General features: G+C 44.7%; 1 protein-coding gene across 1 annotated transcript; it reads left to right on the forward strand.

The window, feature by feature from the left end:
- Nucleotides 1–5,860: 5,860 nt before the first annotated feature.
- LOC102069912 (thioredoxin) lies at nt 5,861–15,075 on the forward strand. Its single transcript, XM_005494635.4, has 5 exons — nt 5,861–6,059; nt 11,805–11,909; nt 12,491–12,550; nt 13,369–13,434; nt 14,858–15,075. Exons 1-5 carry the CDS (start codon nt 6,036–6,038, stop codon nt 14,918–14,920), a joined length of 318 nt encoding a protein of 105 aa, XP_005494692.1. The 5' UTR covers nt 5,861–6,035; the 3' UTR covers nt 14,921–15,075.
- The last annotated feature ends 7,571 nt before the right edge of the window (nt 15,076–22,646 follow it).

Below are 22,646 nucleotides of genomic sequence, written 5' to 3' on the forward strand. Positions count from 1 at the left end.
AAGGTCAGTGAAGGAGAAGGGGGAGGAAGTGCTCCAGGAACCAGAGCAGAGATTCCTCTGAAGTCTTTGGTGAAGACCACAATGTGGCAGTCCCTGCCACTGCACCCCATGGTAGAGCAGAACCTCCAGGACCAACAGTCTGTGGAGGACTTCATGCCTAGAGCAATAGGATGCCCAGGGGAGGCTGAGACCCCATGGGAAGCTCATTCTGGAACAGGCTTCTGGCAGAACCTGTGGAGCCATGGAGAGAGGAGCTTGTACTGGCACAGGTTTGTTGGCAGGACTTCTGACCCACCCAGGGAACCCTAGCTAGAGCAGTCTGTGCTTGATGAATGGCACCCCAAAAAAGAGGAGCCAACACTGGAGCAGTTCAGGAAGAACCCACACTGAAGAAACTCATGGAGGACCATTCTTTCCTCCACGGGAAAGAAGGGAGGGGAGGGGAAAGATGTTTTAAGGTTTGTTCCTATTTCTTATTATCCTGTTTGTGATTTTAACCAGCAATACATTAGTTTCCCAAAGCTGAGACTATTTTGCCTATTACAGTAACACTAGTCAGTCCTCAACTCAACCCACATTCTCTCTGTGGTATAATTTCTCTCCCCTCTGCAGTTCAGAAGGGGGAGTGATAGAGTGGCATTGGCAGTCAGCCAAGGTCAACCCGCCACACCTGGAAGCAAAACACACATCAACCACTTTGTCGTCTATGTAGACACCACATACGCATTTATTCCGCAGGCCTGCTTCCTCAAAGACATCTCCACGTGTGTATTTCTACATGTCCTGAAATACCAGTGTTTGCCTACTATCAGGCCAAATCAGCAGATACTGTCCCCCAGACAAAATGTTATGAAAATGCACATGTCCCACAAAAGCAAAAATATCTCACATCCTCTCCAGGAGTTTCCTGGTCTCCCATTCTGCAGATACCCAGCACAAGCACAGTAACCACAAAGTGCTAAATTTCAGCTTCATGCTTTTGCACAGCCTTGAAATTCTCTTTTCCTCTTTGTCCACTGCTATTCTCAAGGTGAAAAGGTCAAGAGCCTTTTAATATCCTCCTGTGCCCCAAAGACTCTTGCTCCTGAGTAGCAGCAAGGGACATTTGGCACAGACAGATTCAGCATCATTCCCTAGGAAAATGAAGGATCACCTAAGAAAAAGATGCAGTTCTCTAGAATAATTAAAAAAAAAAAAAAAGACACAACATGTCTTGTAGAAAATATTGCAGGTCTGCTTGCTCCAGCCTGCTCTGCTACCCAAGGAAGAATAGAGGCTGGGAGCATGGAGGAGATGCCTGAGTTTGAGACACTCAAGGCAAATACACAACATGTGTTTGTCTTGACGTGAGACCTGAAGTGCCTCAATACCAGAGAGTGCAGATGAACATTCCTATGCTCACAGACCTCCTGTCAGGAGATCTCCTTTGTGGAGACCTGGAACATGTCATAAACACAGGTGAGCTCACAGAAGCTTTCTTTAAAAAAAAAAAAGAGGTTCCTTCTAATAAAAGTCCCAAAAGTAGCAGTTTCATCAGCTCTAGAGCATTTTGAAATTCTTTTCTCCAAAGAACTTACTAAAAATGAACAAAACTGAGTGTGAGGGAAAGTAACATGGTTGTTTTCTTGATTCGCAGAAACGCTTTCTTTCTTTCATCATCCCCACGCCCCCCGCCCATGGCAAGCGGAGATGAACTGTGGCAAGATCTTTATTCCTTTTTTTTTTTCCTCAACATTTTACTCAACTTCTCATTTTTAATCAGACATGCTACACCAAGCATTCAAAGGACTCTGGGCAACTACATCTGCAGTACATCAGCCTGGGAGAGAGAAAGAAACATGTTTCCCCTGTGACTTATGCTTGCACAACACCTAGCACACTTATCCAATTATTAAATATTTATTGCACCTTTAATACATCAGTTACAAAAGCAAGAATTTCCAGAAGGGCAGGCTGGAAGGAAAGGGAAAGTACAATTAAAGGTTGCTGCTCTGTTGCAGTGTCAGGGCCAGGTGTTACACTCTCAATTTCCATTGTAACACACTGGCAAATAACCTGGCTTTCCTATGGTAAAATCTGATGTTGCTATGGCTGGACTTGTTGCCTCTAGCAGCTTCCTAATTTCTGCAACTGGATGCACCCTTTCTTAATGTTGGACATGACTGACCATCTGTGCCATGGCTGTAGTATTGTTATCCTTGTAGCTGTGCCTTTTACTGAATGACACATTTGAGTGGTCAGGAGACTTAAGAGTGGTTTTAGGAGACAGAAGTTTGTCTTAGATATGTTCATGGGAGCTTGGACAGGTTAACTTCCAAGAAATTGGCACAAGCTGCTGGATCTAGTTTCCTGCTCTTTCTTTCCTTTTCTATTTCCTTTGTTCTTCCTCTTCTTTATCCCTCTTATTTTCATGTTTTCTCACTCTCCATTGCATGCCTATGAGAAAATGGAACACCAGTGACTATTGTGTGCCAGAGTCCAAAGCCTGCCAAGAGCAGGTTTTTTGTTGGTTAATGGTTTGCAACACCACATTCAGGATGTCCAGCTGCAGACCTCCAGCCTACCCTGGGTCTCACCACTCCATGGCATTTTCCCCACCCACCAACACACACTGGCACACAAAGAAGAAAAGACAAAGCAAGCCCTGTAAAGGAGATTCGTGGCTCCGAAGCCTTTGAACCACAGACAGGTAAACAGATCTGGAAAGCCATGTGGAGCTGGGGGGAGCATCACACCAGGACCACGTGTCACAGCTCTGCCTCGTTCAACCAGATGGACACCATGATTTACAACCTGCCTCACTGATCATCCAGGGATTACTGCTGCCCATCTTTCCTACCCTGCTTTCCACCTCTCCCAGCAGCTCAGAAAGAACTGAAACTGTAATGTGCTCAGCCTCCCAAACCCTACTGCAGGTCTGACCCTGAGCACACCTTGAGCTCACCTCCAGCTGCAGGTGAAGCGCTTCCCTACTGCTTTTGCCCATGCTGCTCTCATCTAAGAGGCGACAGAAATCAATACAAGCAAAGCCCAAAAATTAAAGGATGCCTTCCATCATGAGAGCCTTTTTAAAGGTGACTAAAACAAAGCAAATTGAATTCCCACCTGGATGTTTGTGATGATTGTGGCATAGCATGAGCTCTCCAAAAATACAGTCCTTTTTACTGCCCTACACCTAAGTGGTACTGATTAATTCTCTTGAGGGCACCTAAATTTAGACCTTCTGACTTCCTCTCCCACATGTGTTCCACAAATCCAAGGAGCGTGGCAAATATACTTACAGTGCATGGGTGGCTCAGGGATCTGTCTATGTCTCCAGACCTCCTGCAAGAGAAACTATCTAGGGACTGATTTTTGAGGCATACATTGCCTTTCCACTCTGCCCCTCCTCAGGCCACGTTTTCTGATTTCAGAAGCAAGCAAACACACCTTCCTGATTGTTTTCAGTGCTTCCTGGTTCTCTGCCAGCCCACATTTGCAAAGAGCCATCTATTGGACACCATCCTATCCAGTGACTCCTGGGTATGACACATCATACAGCAGTCTGCTGAAGCATAAAATTCACATGATTTTCAACTTCTCCACAGTCAATTCACATATTTTTAACATCCACTCTCCAGCAGCCTGGGGGAGAGAACTATGTTGCATTTGTGGTTGTGAGGAAGGCGGGTGGGAGTGAGGGCACATGAGAAGCTGAGGCCCCTATGGTTGAGTGACTGTGTACATGGGACAGCTAGAGCATTGTTGAGGTAAACAATGAGACATTCCACAGTTTAAAAAACAAAATACAAAAATAATAAAAAACAGGGCTTATTTTCTGGGGGTGTAGATTTTTTTCCCCATTTAGAGGACACACAATCCTCTGTACCATTTTTATTACGTTCTGTCATTATAGTAATTACTACAGTCTAAGGATCAAGCACAGATCACATAAATTATATTACTCTCCAGTTATTTTAGGCATCCATACAACAATCCTACAGCAACATGCTGGACTTCAAACTGCTGTATGCCTAAGCCTGTCAAGTCAAGTGACTGTGAGTACAGCAGGAGACAAGTGGCCATATATGGCACCTGAGAAGGGACACACTTCTCCTTCTAGTTTAGATACGGTTTACCCACCCACACTTGCCTTTAGAAAGCTGTTGGTTTCTAAGAATTTATTATCTGGGTGGGTTGTTCCCTGCCTTTGCTTGCACTGGCTTCTGCAGCAGGCACACAATGCTTGGCTGAGATGGGGCATTCAGGAGTTGGACTTTGAAGGTCGTCTGGGCTTCTCATTTTATCCTGCCAGGCAACTGGCTGTAGAGCAAGGTGCCTTGGCTGATGAGGAATTCCTGCTTTCTCTTGAGCCATTGGCAGCAGCTGCACCTCCCCAAAGCAGCACAGGGCACATGTACCAGCTGTGTCTGTCAGCCACAGGCACACAGACACAAGGGCAGCAAGGCCCAGCTGGAGGAAGCTGGATGAAAATATGAATGCCAACAGAAACCACCAAGCTTCACAACGCTGCTTCCTGGCTCCCCTAGTGATGCCACCAAAGAAAAAAAGGGGATGCTTATGGCATCTAACAGGAGGGGGAAGAAGCAGGGAGAGCAGCATTCAAAGTGCTTCCAGCAGACAAAACCTATCAGGTCTGGAAAGAGCTAGACAGGAGGTGGCCTGCTGTGGTGCAACTAAAGTTGAGCAAAGGGGATGCAACCACAGGGCCAGAAAAGAGCTTACAAGTTCTGCTGCAGTAGTATGCCACACACTTAAAATTATTTATCAGTATCCACCACAAGTAAAGCAACATATGAGAGCACATCCTGTTGTACCTGATGCGTTGGTACCTGTACCCAAGGAAAACTGTCCTTTGTTTTCTTTTTCTTTCTAAGGAAGAAGTGTATTTTTTTTATCCAGGGTCTGCACTAACTCTTCCCATCCCCTGCTCAGCTGTATCCCAGAGCAAATCTTTCACAGGCTGGTAACCCAGCTGCTAAAACCTGCACTTGTAACACAGCCGGCACCAATATCCCAACGCCTAACCTTTCATGTGCAGTGGGAGCTGGAGTCAGCAACGTCCAGAGTCCAACATTAAACCCTACCCAACAGGAGAGCAGGGCTGTGGCAGACCTGTTTTGCACTGTGGGGTGGGCAGTGGTGCAGCATGTGGTGAAACAAAGGATGTCTCTAAAACACAGGAAAATAAACAAGATAGATGGGAACTCAAGGTTCCACCAAGGAGTCCCCTCGGATGGTAAGGCTAAGTTGTTCCCATGAGGAGTCTTTCTGGTCCTGGCTGAGTCCTTCCATGAGGGGAGCTAGGGGAAACGGTCAGTGTTTAACCCCGGGCAAGCACCGCTCGCCTGGCTGAGCCTTCTGCGCTGCAGAAGGCCCCACATCCCACAGAGAAACGGCGCCACTCCGCGCTTTTGGTGGTGGGAAGGAAAACAAGGGGGGAAAAGGGAAAAGAGAAAAATATTCCCGTGATTTATTCCCGCCTTCCAGCTTTGCAGCAGCCCCACTCTGCCCGCATTTATGGGCAACACCACCTCCCTTTCTCGTAAGGCGAGCAAAACGCCGCGTCAGGCAGGGCCGCTCCGCGGGGGGACGCGGGGGGGGAGTGGGGCCGAGCACTTCCTGCTCATCGTTACACAGCACTTTTCCAACCTTCCTGGGCTTTCCTTTCTTCCGCTGCTGCTGCCGGTTCCCCCTGGCAGCCGGCAGGGACGCACTCTCCCCGCCCGGCCGGGGCTGCGGGCGCAACCGGACTCGGCCGCGCCGCCTCCCCTCGCTCCCCTCAGCGGGGCCCCCGGCGACCCCGAGCCCCAGCAGCGCCGTGGGCGGGGGCGCGCGGGGAGCGGCAGGAGGCGGGTCGGGCCCCGCGCATGCGTGGCGCGCCGCGGCGCTGGCCATAAAAGGGCGGCCGGGGCGGCGCGGGAGACGCGCTGGGACGGCGGGAGGCAAGGGAGGAATCCGAGCCGAGTGCGGGAGCGAAGCCCTTGGTTCCTTACCTTTACGCCACCGACCCTACTTTCCCAGCCGTCGCCGCTATGGTGAAGACCGTGGGCAACCTGGTGAGTCCGATGGGCGGGGCGGCCATGTCCTTTCGCCGTGCGAGGGGCGGACGGCGGGACGAGCATCCCTCCCCGGCGGGCGAGCGAACAGCGAGGGAGCGCTGCCGGGGGCAGCGAGGCAGGCGGGGATCAGTGCTCGGGCTGCCCCGGGCTCTCGGGAGGCCGTGGCCTGCAGGAGATGGCGGGTGAGAGCCCGTGTGCTGCCCGGGCAGGCGGAGCCTGCTTCGCCCATGCGGCGCGAACGGGGAAAGCCGCGCGGAGGGCTCGGCCAGAGCGGAGGAGGGGAACAAAAAACTGCGCGACCTGAGGCTTCGGGAAGTCGGCATGAGCAGGGGGGTGATGCAATTTCACGTTATGACGGGCTGTTGCTCATCGCCCTTTAAAGTCTTAAGGAAAACGTTTCGTTTCTCAAGCGGACCGCGGCGTACTAGAGCGGCAGGAGGAGAGGACGCAGTCTCAAGCTGCGTCAGGGGAGATTTAGGTTGGACATTAGAAGGAATTTCTGAAAAGACAAGGTGATTAGCTGTTGGAATGGGCTTCACAGGGAGAGATGGTTGAGTCACCGTCCTCGCCGGTGTTTAAAGAACTGGGGTGGCACTGAGTGCTGTGGTGTGCGTGACAGTGTGGTGTCGGGTCGCAGCTTGGAGCAGCTCGATGATTTCCCAGGTCTTTTCCAACCTAACTGATTTTGTGATTCAGTACCTTAATTTCCTAGTCCTGATTTGCCTTATGTACTGCTGGTGTGTAGGGGCCCAGGCGGCTTTCGTAGTGTTTGGCCTAAGTTCTGTTGCATTTCGGAGCAGGACATAATGGAAAAGTTCATCCATTCTTGACTTGAAAGGAGCTGCTAGAGCCCATTCCCCATATTTAAACAGCAGGAGTTTCTGGCATAAGATGTTATGCTGCTGTCTGACATATTCACAACCCTAATCCGGCACATCACTGTTTGGATAGTTCTGTGAATGCAAACACATCTGTGGCTCTGAGACACAAAATAGTAATAAAGCCTAGACCGACACATGGAGAATACCCTGCTGGTGATGAAATTGCATGTGGTCTTGTGCACAGCAGCTGATGTGGTTGATAGACAACAATAGAGTTTTGTTAGCTGTAACTTAGGAACCCAAGTCTCTAAAAATATTCTCCATGCAAACTTAGCAAGCTCTTCATTTCAGGAAAAATCCTGTTGGTCTTGTCCCACCTTTTTGAACTTGAAATTTGGTGCAAGTATCAGTTTGATCTCATTTTGAGGCATCTGCAAGTGATGGTGTGTTAGCATCCTGCAAGGCCCCAAAAAGTTGCTCAACAAGGTCTTCAACAGGGCTTAGAGTTGTTCTTGTACTCTAAGTTAGACACAGGAGAAATACCGTCAAAGATATTCTCAACAGGTCAAAACAAAAAAAAAGACTTTACTGGCAGCTTTAGAGAATCAGGTAACTTTGGCAAAAGGTTTAGTGCAACATTCAGTCAACATAAAACACTTCTCAAAGCATTAACTTGGCCTCTTCAACTTAGCAAACTCTAAATATGTTTGATTTCAAGTTACTTAAAAATTCTGTGAGGAGAGAATTAGAAGAGGAAAAAGAAAGAAAAGGCATTAGAAAGGGCACATATAGCTACTAACTGCTGGGTCCCAGCGGTGTTCAGCTGATAGAAATTCCAAGAGGAGGAAGGGTCAAGACATGCTAGCAGCACGTTTGGCCTTAAATACCGCTTGCCTCCAGTGTGCCCATGACAGGCGGACGCCGTGCGTCCGGGATACGGGCTCTAGGGATGGGGGCTGTGGGCAGTGCGCTGCCTCGCCAGAGCCAGGCCTGACCTGCCCCTTCCCCACACATCTGCACCTCAAATTGTTTCGAGACCTCTGTCTTTCCAGTCTCTCACGCATCCAAGTTTGTTTTCTAGGCTGTGCTCTTCTACAGTCGGTTCACTTTAAAAATGAAAGGCATGTCAGACCTCTCCCACTGGACCGCAAAAGTGTTGGGATCTGATACATAAATATACAAACTAACACTTGTAACCACAGCTCAAAAACCGGTGAATGCCGGAAGCTCCTTAAAAGGAACGAAACGCCTTACCATTCAGGTCCTGGAGAGAGAATGGTGTGTGAATTCCAGAACAACCTGGAATTGCTTTTCTGCCTTGTATCTCTTCCCCCATCTCTGTTTATGGTGGCACAGAAGGGGCAAACTTTTGGTGTAAGGGTCGAGGTTTTTGTTACACACAGGAACAGGTTAAACATGGCAAGTCAAATCTGGCTCTGCTCTAAGTTAGCTAGGCTTCCACTATTGTCCTAGCTATGAGCCTTGTTTAATAGTCTGTTGTAGTTAAAGTGAACTTTGGTTACGCATTCATGGACAGTGTGAACTCAACAGTCATGCTGACAACAGCATTTTAACATCAGTGACACCCAGAGTATTCAAGCACAGGGCAGCTGGGATTTCTGGATTAATTCTGGTTTTCAGTAAAACAGGTTTGTATTCTTCTCGAATACAAAGGGGAAAACCCATTCTTGCACTGTCTGCACTTCTGTGAGTGAGAGCTAGATAGAGGTGGCCCTTTTCCCTGCACACCTCTTCAGAAGCAGACTAGCTTCTGAAGAATGTCTGCTTTCAGGGTGCTTGACTGATCCCTCTGTAGTAGCTGCTGTAGCACTATAGAAGAAGCTGTATTGGTCGTTTTTTAGTGGCCCTGAGATGAGTGACTAGTGTAACTTGTAAGAGGGTTTGACCATGGGACATACTGCCTTTTATAGTCAAAGCTAATGGAGTGTATAAACTTAAAAAGCTGGTGTGCCAAAGCTTTCCTCTTCATCCTAGCTGCCTCTCTTGTTATTTAAGTTAAAGAAAATTATGAAAAATTACAGCTTTTGCTATAAGTGATAATTTTAGAAGTGGCCTGTGCTAGGGAGTTCAGGCAGTTGAACCTTTGCTTTGTTTATGCTAGCTTCTGCATTTAAAAGCCTCACTAAATTACATAGTAACCATTAGCAGTCAGCCGATGATTGGGCAGTTCAAGGGTGACTTGATATGTATTGAAAATAATGTTTACAACCAAGCATTAATCAAATAAGCCAGATAGTGTGGACATGTATTATCTGTTGCTGGGGGCAGCAGACTCCTCCTTTCAGCACCATCTGAAGGAGGCCAGCAGCCTCCTTTTTGGAGCCTTACCTGGCGCTGGGAACCTCTGAGCCACTAGAGGCTTTCATTGTTAGAGCTTCTTACTTGGCCCTTGGGAACAGATGCCTGCTACCAATGTGTTTGTTGAAGGTAGCATGCCCTTTTCTGCTGGACCACAATACAAGTAAAATGGGGTCTTGTGTGTGCTCAGAGAAATTGTAGTTAAATATTTAAGGGAAAAACAAACAAACCACCAAACCCACTCCCCCACCCCCCCCCCCCCAAAAAAAAAAAACCATCACCACAAAGAACAAACCGATATTGACCAGCATGCTAGCTGGGGTTTCCCCCAGTGAGCTGCTACCTGGAGAAAATGCTGTTTAACTAAGGATGACAAATAGTCTTGTGATGGGAGGTTCCCCTTCTGGTAACAGATTATTTAGTTTTTCATAAAAAAGCTTGTCGCTTTACAGTTAACATTAAAGACAACTAGTGAAGTCAGTTGGACTGGTCAAGCAGCTTGTTTTTCTTTTGTGCCTGCTACTGTCTTCCCCCAGGGAAATTAAGCTCACTAGAAAAACCTTCAGAACTTCTCACTATTTCAATATTTTTTAACTTGCAGGGGTAACACCTTTGGACCCGGCATCTTATTTCACTGTCCTGCAACAATTTTGGCTGATAGTAGAGATGATTTACCAGATAACATCTGATTTGTAGTCAGGACCAGGTCACCAGTGGTGAATGATATATATGTCCAGCTGTAATTATGATGCTGTCCCACTTTCCCTTTGTTCTCTGCAATAACAGACCTCAGGTGTGTGGCCATATGATGAACACATTCCAAAGCTGGCTTCCTTTTACAGAATACAGTAATTATGCAGCTGGACAGGAGACTTAGGGGTTAAAATAGGATGGTCTAACTGGCAGCTGTGGAAGTGGATTCAATAGAGTGGTGCTCTTACAGTGCAGGTGTCTGAGAAGCTATACCAAAAATCAGTAGCAGGATTTCAAGGCCAGAAGGAGTGAAGCTTGATTTAGGAATTTATGATATAAGTACTGAGAGGGAGCAGTGAGTGTGGACTGCTGTGTGCAGAAACACTTAAACATTGTAGGTGGGAATGGGCACAGGAATGCATACTATGTCAGTACAGGAGTAGGGGAACCTAGGGAAAACTTGACCCTTCCTGTCTCTTTCAGAGTGAGAGTAGATGGTGTGGAGTGTTACTATTGGTCTTGTAGCAGAGTAGACTGTGACTGTCCAAGATGCAAGGATAGAAAAACCACCATGTGCCTCTGAAGAGAGCTATGTGGGGAGGGAAGAAGTCTGTTAACAGGGAGATGTAATGCAGAGTGTATTTGAAGTTACAGGAAGCTGTGAAGACTTTCACGTAGGATTATGCATACATAAGAATGCTCATGCAGGATCTCTGCTTCCTTGTTAAATATATTCATGTCCAGTTTGACTTTGGCTCCTCAACTGTGTGGCATTCTTTGGCTTACTAGAGTCAAGTTGCAACTTATTGTGGCTGATTGCAGAAGCAGGTATGAATTAGTTAACCCCTGCACTGCAAAACCCCTGTGTACGTCTGGCAGTAACCATTCTGCTTTCAGTCAGCTGTTGCTGACAGGATTCCAGTGCTTTGCTCCATTAAGCTGGGAGGGACTAAAGCAGCTCTCTTTTGAAGTTTATACCAACAGCTCTTCTGAAGCTTGATTGCCAAGACAACAAAGTTGAAAATTACTTACAAGTGACTTGTACTTTCTTTGACATAGACAGTATCAGAACGTAGGTGAGCAACACTTTCTGTTTCTGCTTGAGATATTTGTTTGCCTTTTGCTAGGATGCAAGTATTTATTGCTTTTAATGTCTTTCTATTAAAGCATTCACTTTTTGACCAGTATGGCATGTAGGATGTTTAGTTCCAAGAAATATTGTCCAGAGATGATTTGTGTGACTAAGTGCAACACAGAGTGGAAGACTCAGAATAAGTATTGGGTGTTTACTTGTGTAGTGTGTATGTGTAGCGTTGCTTTGGCTAATGATGTCAAATGTGGGTTCGCTTGGCAAAATAACTATCCTATGAGGTTGCTTTCAAAAACATGCTTTAGAATAAAACACACAGTATCATTTTAATGTTAGCCATTGATTGGAAAAGTCACCAGAATGGATGACTGTACAAAGGTTTGTGTCTCTCCTTTCCAAATTCTGCCGATGAAAGTCTGTTCCAGATGAAGATGAAAGTGTTACTGCCAAGATGAAATGAGAAAATGGATTATAAAATCTCTAAGGATCATATTTTGGGGATAACATAGAGCTGTCAGAGTTGAGTATCAGGAGTAGAGAATTTCTAGCTTGTTTCACAATTCAGTGCATTTGAGCATTGTGGTTGTTTTCTAATTGGTGAGACATAGGACACTGACTGCTGCTAGCACCAATAAAAACGATTCATACTGAAGCACAAGTGATGGTACAAATAACCCAGTTAAGTGTTTAAGACTTGCCATAATGATTAGTGTGTTAGGTCTGAAAGCAAGCCAGCACTGGGATTAGTCTTAAATCATTTGGGAAAGGAGGGGGAAATCATCAATGTGTTCTTTTTGTTTTTTTGGGTTTTTTTTGTAGGTTGAATTTCAGGCAGAACTGCAATCTGCTGGTGAGAAGCTCATAGTAGTTGATTTCTCTGCCACATGGTGTGGACCATGCAAAATGATCAAGCCCTTTTTCCACGTAAGTAGTTTTTCTGGGTTTATTTCTGCATTAAATTGTATATAAATGTTTGTGTTCCTTGAACATGGAGGAAAGTTCTTTTGCCTTATGCAATTTTAAGACTACCAAGTGAAATAGACTGACCATTGGTATAGTTGGGAACTAATATGAGGTTTAGCTTTTGTCCTGGTGCTTACATGCATTTTGGGTACATGGAGACCTGCCAGTTGCATTGCAACCTTCTGTACACTCAATGTAACTCCTCAGCTGTGTTTAGGTGACCATGTTATCTCATGATAAGGTATGAGAAGCTGTAGCACCTTTGGGTGATTAGCTGAAGGCTGCAATAGAAGGCCTTCCACCTATGTCTTAGCATATATTGGGCCTTTGTGGGGAGAACGTATTTCCACAGACTCCTCCAGAAACAGTCGGCAGCAGAACAGAAAATTTTTGCTCTGGTAGTAAAATAGCTGCTTTAAGATGATAAAGCATGTTTCACTAGCAGTTTAAGCAGCACTAGCCTCTCCATTTATACAAATGCATCTTTTCAGGAAGCTTTCCTGGGGCACTGTAACTGCATAGTTCTTTTTATTTCTTTCTAGAGTTTGTGTGAGAAGTATGGTGATGTGATATTCATAGAAATCGATGTGGATGATGCCCAGGTAAGGTCTGGGATGGTCCTGAAGGAGGACAGCTAAAGACTTCCATGCAAGTGACAGCCAAGAATTCAAAATGTCTTCACACATTTTGAATCAAAATCTGAAACAAAACAAGAGTTTTGTTAAAGTTAAAATTGAAACACAGGGATTTAGCTGGAAAGAATTAATTTTTTTGCAGGGAACACCTGAACAGAACAAACTATCTGCTGGTTGTCAGCACTCTTGAAGTCCTATGGCATGTGTTGGATAACTTGGAGGAAATGACCCTTTATTTTGGGAGGGAGTGTTGGTCTAAGGTCTTAAGCTGCTTTGATGCAGTCTTCCTTAAACCTAATGGTTCACAACCTACTGATCTGTCTGATCCCTCCACTGCTCTTGGCACTTTTTGCTCTTTCATTAAAAATGAAATTAGGTCTTGAATTAAGTGCAATATAATGTCTGCTGTATTGCAGTTTCAACATTGTCTAATAGGTACTTGAAAAATATCACATGGAAGCCCAAGAGTTGCCATAGGGCTCTTGAGTCTTACAGGCAGACATCTGTTTTGATGCGGAAGTCTGGCTTTTTCCAAGCACGGAGTACAGGTTAAGGTTTTTGCTATTGTATGAATTAAGTATTGAAGAAGGGATCTTTAAGGCTTACTTCAGGCGGATGTTAACACTGCGCTGGTTTTGCTAGTGATGAAATAGCAGAAGTTCTTTTGCTTTGTCTTGAACAGCAGTGGCTTTACCCCATCACCTAAACAGAAGTCAGCTAGAGTGGGTTCTAAATTTAGCATACTTAAGAATGCCCAGTTGAAGATGGTTTTTTGTCTCTTCCAGGATGTTGCTTCACACTGTGATGTGAAGTGCATGCCAACGTTCCAGTTCTACAAGAACGGAGAGAAGGTAAGCTCTGCCTTCTTGGAGCTGGAGCAGGCAAAAAAAAAAAAAATTGGGAGTGTTGGACTGCTTAGTCTGCTTTCTCTTGATTATGTCTCTATGGTACCACTAGCATTAAGGCACTCCTGAGAGCAAGCAAGTTCATCTTAGTACCACAGCAGATGTAACCAGCAGTTAACTGGTGATGCAAACTGTGTTGTTCACAGGTAGGGAACTGAGTTAGTTACAGGTCAATCTTACAGACAATTTCATGAGAGACTGTGGGGTGAGATGTCTGTGTTAACACTGCTTAGCACCCTGTCCATCGGCCTAGAACCCTGCCTTTTACTTGGCTGGTGTTTGTTATCTGGGTGCAGCTTGTGTTGAAGAGAAAAATGACTATAGGTGCCTATGGAATCCTGCCCAAACAGAAGTCTCTAACGTGGTTGAGGTTATATACAACAAGCAGCTGTTTAGTTTATTTCACAGAGAGGCTGTATAACCTTTGACGTGAAGGTCCTGTCCCTGTTTAAGGACTGAGCAGACCTCTTGTCTGCTCTGGCAAGAGATGGATGAGATGGGATGCAGATTGTGCTCTGACAGCACAGTGTGCTGCCTGTGCAGGGTAGTTTGAGTAGCTATCTGCATGAACTTGCTGAGCTGATTGTGTTGTCTTTGGGCTTTTAGTTTGCTAAGCAAGCTGAAGGTAGGCTTTTCTGAAGGAAAACAGTGCTCTGGGTGTAAGTTTCATGGCTGAAGGTGATGGAATTGCATCTTGGATAGCTGAGTGTCACAGGTAGGGTGACTTTCACCACAGTATGGGGCCACTATGAACCTTTGACAGTTCTGTTAGACTGAACTTCTGCAAATTTCGTGATGTCATTGGAAGAATTGTGATTACAGTGTGATAGTCAATATGTATCGAGCAAGCAGCTTCATGGCCTGTAGTGTAGTCTGCTCTCTGCCTTCCATCCCTGTAGATACAGGAGGACAGAGCTACAGTTTTTAAGATAGCAGATGAATGTTGCCTGTCTTTCTGCTCTATAAGTTGCAAAAAGATCAGTTCTCACAGGAGAAGCCAGGCACAGGAGTAGGTCATTTGCCAGAACTTGATTGGTAGGGTCCTGAGCAACTCAAGGTGACTTTGAGCTGCCTTTGATATGTGGGGACCTTCAGAATCCCTTCAAGCCTCTTTTTGAGTCTAACATAATACTGACCCAGGATTAATGGTAGTCTGGAAGTGAAGTTTGATAGTCTTCTGTCTCAACTTTTGTGTGAGTTGAACTGAGTAGGAAATAAATATATTAACATCTGCAAAATATTCTGTGTTTTGAGAGTGGGAAAAATTTTAGTTTTTAGTAGAGTTGAATAGGTGTGCATGTGACTGGATGCTATGCAACTAATGTTAAGAAGCATTGAATGCAGTTCTAAAATCAATCTCTCTTTACAGGTGCAGGAGTTCTCTGGGGCCAATAAAGAGAAGCTGGAAGAGACCATTAAAAGTCTACTCTAATCTCCAGCCATGAAGACATTGAAGTGTGACTGCTTTGGCTAAATTACAGCCTGAAACTTTTCTACTTAAAAAAAATAAGCAAGCTAGCTAGATTAAATGGTGCAAACTATCTTCTTGGTCCATGTATATGAGTAAAATAAAGTATAAACTCTTCACTTTTGGGTATTGTTGTGTGTTTAACAAAAAGCTTAGTAATTTCATAATGTCAGGTGAGTGTCAGGTTCTGCTGTGTTAAAAGAGTACTGTCTGTGTACAAAGACTTCTCAAAGGCAACCTCATCTGTTGTTGGCTTGGGAGCCATGACAGTTGCTTTAGGAGGAGTCTGCTGCCACCCTACTCAGATGGCAGTCACTATGCTATAAGCTAGTTTACAAATACCAAAAGAGGAGTTGGAGAAAAGAGAGTAGTCACTGGGTGGGATACTTCTTTCTTTCATTACATCTTTTTAGTTAAAAGATTTTTAAAATATTTCAAGCTGCATTTTAGAGTTCAAAGCTAATAAGACTTGTCCTTCCAGAGCATTATACCAATCCTACCATGGAAGTGCAAGGTAGGACTTGGATTTGCTCTTTTTGCCTTTTTAATTTACCTTGCCATTTGTATGTGTACATTCTGGTTCTATTAGTAAAGAAGTGTGTTTAGTCTGAGTTGGGCTGCTTTGTTCCTAGGCATTAGTCTGGAACAAATGACTGAAGAAGTAAAACTTGTAATCTTACAGTCAAGAGAATTTTAGATTTATGTACTCTTGTAATTTTCATTTGATTGCTCTGTTGCACTCTCAATACAATTGACACTGTGTTGGACAGTAAACTGGTCTCTGTGGTACTCCAGTCTTGAATCAGGCTGTCTGGCTGAATGCTGACTTGCCAACCTTTTTATACCTGCCATTCACCTACTCTTGGCACTGTAACCAAGGGAACAGTGTTTTTTCCACTGTGTCAAAATGGCTTCCGTGCTGGCTTGGATGTCCTGTATAAAAACTCAGTGAAGAAGGGAGCAGGGCTGTAGCTACCAGTGAGTACAGCTTAGTGAGCTGTGCTGCTCACTGAATATTGCTCATGGAAAACCTAGACTTCCTGCTGCATATGCAGACAATGTGGAATGAATGAGCCTCTTGTCTTTGTGGTAGGAAACTCACCCATGACTCAGCTTTACACTCACTTCACAAGTATGCATGAATTTTTTGATGGCTCTGGAGGACTGGGCGCCTTGAACAACTTAATGTATAAGTTCCTAATTTGAAGCAAGATTTTTCTAGTCCAAGAAGTGGCCACACCCTTTACTTGTGAGTGAGCCATCAAGGCTCTTTTTGGATGTAAGTTCTGAGTTGTGATTATGCAATGAGAAGAACATGGAAAATATTTTCCATCTAGTTCTGGGTATTTGACTAAGAGAAGCACAGCTGCATGTTTGAACTGTTCAAAGGTAAATGGGAAACCACTACCCCAAGTGGTGGGTGCCATGAACAGACTTGTGAGGAAAGAATAGAATGAAGCTGCAGCAAGAATGCACTATATGAACACACGCTATCTGCAAGCAAGCATTGCTTTTGGAAGCAGTTTCTGCATGGCCTACTTAGTCCCTTTGGGCAGTAACTGTGAACAAGAAAGCTTAAAAAAATTCCTGCTGAAAGTTCCAGATGAAGTTCAATAAGAGGCCCTGGCATCCCACTTCATCCTTAAATAATACTGAAGTGTGCTAACACATACAGTATTTCTGCTGAGGCAAGACCCCAGACCAGGTTGTTGCAGGGGAAAAGTGCAGTTAGTGGTGCTTTGCTGCTTGTGTGTGGAGTTTAACTTAATACTTTGTTTAGTTTTTTAGTAAAATTATACTCAGCAGTAGCCTTGGACAATCTGGGTGACAGTGACTGGAAATACAAGTTGTGATTGGAAAAACCAGAATAGCTGGAATACCTCTTGTGCTGAAGCAAGGGGTGCAAAGCAGTTCTTAAAAGGGCAGTGAGTTCAGCTTCCTGTGCTGCAGCATATTCCCCTCCCAAGAACTGATATGTAGGCATACTCTGATGAAAATAACTTGCATAGCCTAATTTGAAAGATGTTCTTTAATTCTTGGCTCTTTGAGGAATATGCAGTGAGGATCTCCCTGTTAGGTGAACTTTCTTTTTAAAGGAAATAACACATAGTCCTCAAATGCAAAGTTATACCAGCATGTGACTGTAGTTGGTCCTCGCCATTACGGATGATGGAAAGCAAAGCCTATGCTTTGTTTTGGTTTTATGTAAGGAGCCTGGGTTTCTAGGAACCCTGGGAGGAGAGAACCCTGGTTCAGGATGGGAACTGGCTTGAATCTTTCAGCAGGCAAGGACAGGGTGGGTGTTTCAGTCTTTAACAAGCCTAGGTATAGCAAATAAACGTTTTGTTCTAAATGGAATGGGTATGAATATCCTTGCTAAAGCCTAGGGCATATGCCCTCCCACAAGTATTAAGTAATACAGAGCCAGCTAGGTGCATTTTTTCATTTGTTTTTCTGTGTGAAGATGTGAGGCCAGTATTGCTGTGTGCCAGGCGGTTACATGGTTTTGCAAGGGTTCCTCAGGGACCCTTGATGAGATGGATGAGAATCCATCAGAGATGGATGAGAATCTTGGCTTCATGATCAGAAGGCTGGATTTATTAATTTATTATATGTAATACATTATGACTATACTAATATGAATAGAGAGAAAAAAGTTCAGAAGCTGCTATGCTAAGAATAGAATAGGAATCTAAAACCAAGAGAACTCTCTGTCAATCTGTCCCAGAGAGCTTGGTCCTGTGATTGGCCCTTAATTGTAAACATGGAACATGAGCCAATCACAGATGCACCTATTGCATTCTACAGCAGCAGATAATTATTGTTTACATTCTCTTTCTGGGACCTCAGCTTCCCAGAAGAAGAAAAATCTCAAAGAGAGGATTTTTATGAAAAGATGTGACACCAGGCAGTAGCACAGCATCCACTCCTTCATTAAACTCTGTGGTCTGCTTCTTGCATGAACAGAATTAGATGCTTTGATCCAATGATCTGCAAAGATGCCTGTAAGAGGGAAGTGGGTAGATAGCCAACTGACTTGAATGTTTGGTAGACTTGATGTACATGGCAGAGAAAAAACAACATAGAAAGGTTTCTTTTGGGAATAAGGGTTTCAGGAAGAAGTTTTGCCCCTCAAGCAATGACTGCAGTCTGTCATTTGGCTGTGAAATACCTGGGATCTGTCCCCTGCTGTCAAACAAGAAAAACAGGATGTTTTTGTCTTCAGGTCTGTTATATAGCTTGCTTATAATGGGCTGGCCAACAGGAAGAGAAGTACTTCTTTGAGTATAGCAATTAAAACACATAGCTGGAATAATTAAGCTTAATGAGAGAGGACTAACATGAAAGAAAGGGCCAAGAGGTCACAGTGAGTGGACATGTGAGCTGTGCTTGATCAAATTGCAGTGGCATAATGACACTCCTTATCTTCATCCAGGGGTTCTGAAAGGGCTGTGTGTCAGGCATGTGAGGTGCTCAACCACTCATCTCTTGCTGCAGTCAACCTAACTGCAACTACAGCTAGCCATCTGCTTTCTCTTCTTTCCTTGACCTGAATGAAGACTTTAATTCCCCTCTGGAATGATTTCAGTAAGAGTATTGGTAATAATTTCAATGTTGAATTTCTTAACTGCTTATACATTATAACTAGCTGGATCTACCAAGCTAAAAATTACATATTTTTTTTACCAATGACAACTGGCATAGCAGCTCCTCTGTGTTGTGCTCTATTGACATGCAGCTTTCAGCCACCAAAGGAATTGGCTTGAGGAGCATACTGTTGAAATCCTTGCTGGATTAACTCTGTTGTGCTAGTCCCTGGCCCTTGGTGAAGGGTGGGAGAGTCTGACCTGGTGAAGGTGCAAGATGCTTTTTCCCATATGAAGGAACAGATGCTTTTGTTCCTTTCCCGCTACCACTATAGTTTAGAGCTTTTATTTACACTCATATCACAGAGGGCTTGGCTTTGGCCATTGGTTAAGTCCCCTTTGGAGCTGGCTGTCACTGGGTCTATCTGATGAGGTGGCAGCTTCTAGTCCTCACCAAAAGCCACCCCTGAAGCCTCCCCAGTAACAAAACCTTGGTAAGAATGAACTAGGTGAGTTTGAGAAACTTGGAAACACCTCAGGAGATAGTGGAGAGGAACATCCACCTGAAATGCAGTTTTTCCTCCTACGGTCCAGGTTGATAGACAGAAAAGGTGAGGGAGGCATGAGAGCTGCACAAAGTTCTATTTCTACCTGCAGCTGACAAACACAAGCTTGTGCCGTACAGATTACCACAAGGTGGCCACTGCTGTCTGTGGGTTTTATACAGTGTGTGTAAACAGGCAGGTTCTGTGAATGCCTTGTGTTTGTACCTCTCTGACAGTGCTGAGGTGATGGCTGTACCTTGAGGCAATGGGCTAGAAGGGAATGCATGGGGGAAGGTGGGCTCCTACTATCGTGATTGCACCATCTGCCTGGCTTACAGGAATTGAAGTGCATTTGTCATGGATGTAACAGGGGTATACACAGACTCTAGGGAGTGGTGAAGCTAAGCATTAGAAGGTATAGGAGGAAGAGTTTTAGACTGGGCTTGGGTCATCTCCCCGCTACTTAAATAAGGCCATGACATTTGCTCAGGGAGACAATGAAGTCTGGTATTTCAGCTTTCTTTGTTTCTAGCTCCTCTGAGTGAGACACTTGGGGGAGAGCAAGGACACATACCATGAATAGTACTGTATCTGTTAATCCCGCTGATAAGGAAAACACAATGGGCAGTTGTAGCACTACTCTGCAGGGCTGCTCCAAAGGAGGCTGAGCCCACACTAAGCTAGTGACAATGGGTTGAGGATAGGGACAGGAGGCATCTCCCTACACTGTAGGTAGTGGCCAGCAGCAAGCTGACCTGTCTGGAGCAGATGGCGGAGGTGAACAATTCAAGTAAGGGGTCATAGGAGCAAGATAAAAGCAAAGGATCGGAGGTATGGCTTGCTTGCTCCAGTACAGGCTGAGGTGGTGGCAGATTTAAGGTTGGATTTGATGTAGCTGGGGAACAGATCTCACCTCATAGAAATGGATGCTGTGGCTGGGCCATGGTGTGTCATGACCCTTCCTGTGGGCACTGACCCTGGGAGGACTATGAGAGAAACTCATCAGGCAGCAATGGATTCCAGGGATAGCTCCCTGGTTTCAACAGCCCACGGCCCTTTGCAACAATTCCCAGTGCTTCCCACCTTTGGTGTGGCAGGCCATGGTGAACTCCTCAAGGAGGTACCCACTATGTCCTGAGCTCAAACAAGTTATTGCCACCAGCCCCAGTTTGATGTTGCTTAGGAACAGGACAAAAAAGTTATATATTTATTAGCCTGGTACGACTCTAGAGACTGCTCAATTTAGCACAGGCAAGCATAAGGAGTTAAGGACTGGAGAAAAGCAGCAGAAAAAGACCAGAGTATCAAATAGCCGCAGCTGCAAAGTGATGGAAAAATGACCACTGCACCTCGGGCAGAGCTGACACCCTTTTCCACCTTTGCAGACACACACAGTGGAGAACTGTTGAACTGACCTAGGCCCAGGCAAGACCTTGGTACACCTTCTGACAGCCAGTGGCACCACTAGAGCTCACCCCTTCCCAGCAAGCCTTTAAGATCAGCTGCAGAGTGATAATGTTAGAAGAGGGGGTGCCTGGCAGAGTGCTGCTCACAGGCCCTGTGCAGCTGTCAGAGGACAGGTTGGACTGCCTGCAAGGTACAACCCATGCTGTGCCCCTAAAAACACACAGAACCATGTACTGGCAGAAAAGCCAATCCCAACAACACATTGCTGTGTCTTTGTTCTAGGCTGGATCTTGGCACCTTGTTAACTTCATTACCATGGCTGTACTCATAGGATTAGCTTGCTTCACTAGCAGGGTGAAACAGAGAGACCTTCATCCTGACTTGTGCCAGTCAGGATACAGAAGGCTACAAGGAAAAAACCCAAAATTTGTAATATTTCCGTTTTACTTTCAACATGTAGAAAAATCCAGGTATTATTCCACAAACCTAGAACTTTGAGGACAATAAGACTTACAGTAAGAAACTACTGCAAGACCTCCAAACAGTGCCAGACAATGAGGGATAATTGTCATTATTCATCTGGTGGCAGTGTTACAGACGCATAACAGAAAACTTGGAATTTCAGGATACAGCTATATTCCCCAGAAAATTTCAGAGGCTCAGTGGTGTTGATTTTACACAGAAAAATTATATTTTTATGGTTAAACAGCCTTGCAAAATCAACTGCTATTTATGAAGCAAAAAATCTGCACACAGCAAGGGGAATGTACAGATCAATATTTTAGGAGGAAGCAGGCTGAGCCAGGATTATTTTAACTGACAAATCTTTCTACAACTCTGACCACGGGACAGGAACTCCATGTGGCTGTTCTTAGTTCGTTTCCTAATCATCACTTTACTTGAAACAAGAGATCATTAATTCATTGGATTTAATTCACTATTTTAGGAATTGCAAGCCCTCTGGCACAAGCTTGTGTTCATCAGCTGCAGGTAGAAATAGAACTTCATGCAGCTCCCATGCCTCCCTCACCTTGTCTGTCTATCAACCTGGACTGTACGAGGAAAAACTGCATTTCAGGCGGATGTCCATCTCCATTATCTCCTGATAATGGAGTTCCAAGTTTCTCAAACTCACCTAGTTCATTCTTACCAAGGTTTTGCTCTTGGAGAGCAAGAGGAAGAGTTTATTTTATCTTAAATGTAAACAGTTGCAGGCTTCATAATTTGTTGGCTAAATAGCTCTTCATTTATACATATAGTTATTTCTAGAGTCATGGTTTAACTGCTTAACACCTTATGCAAAATTCCTCAACAAAGAGCCACCACACAACAGCACACCTCTAGTCCATGCATCTGAAGCCTACTGACAAGAAGTTCCCTTTTTTGGTTTATCACTTTATGTGATGTGCAATGGTATTAGTCCACAGATCTTCCTCAGTGGTCAGTGTAAAACCACAGCACTGGAACTTACTCAAACTGTCAATTCATTCTCCTCAGAAAACACAATGAAGCTACCAGAACCTCTTACCCACTTGTGCCAAGGTTCATTATTTCCCCAGTGGCCAGATGATCTGCATTTCAGGGTGTGTTTTGTTAAGTCCACTCAGCAAGTATTGTCAATCTACATCTTAAGTAAGTGATCTCTTTGTGTTGACATACAGAGCATCTAATCCTGGCACTGCAAAGATAATATGACTGCTTGGGATCTCTCTTCACGGATCAGTAATGAAACCTTCAAACTAATGAAGAAGTCCTCCACAGTGACTGAAAATGGATCACCATCACCTTCAGTGCCTCTATGAATCCCATAGTAACAGGTCCTTGTTCATTTTCAGAACATCTAAGATATCTATAGTTGCTAATCTCTGTTATCTCCTTCATTTGCCACATTGTGTGTGCTGAAAACCAATTTAACACAGTAGGGCCATCATATTCATCTCACCTTCCAGGAGAGCCAGAGTAAACACTATGGCAAAGTCAGCTCCAAGCTTGGACACCAATGACAAGTTTCCCAAGAAAATTAGCAATCTATCCATATCACCTGCATTGAGATCTGCTGGGATAAACAAGTCCTTGTAATATTTTAGCTCTTCTGTGTTAACCACAAAGAAGTGATAGTATTGCACAAATAGAACTATAAGATAAGCCAAG

Source organism: Zonotrichia albicollis, chromosome Z, assembly GCF_047830755.1.
Source record: "Zonotrichia albicollis isolate bZonAlb1 chromosome Z, bZonAlb1.hap1, whole genome shotgun sequence".
NCBI lineage: Eukaryota > Metazoa > Chordata > Aves > Passeriformes > Passerellidae > Zonotrichia > Zonotrichia albicollis.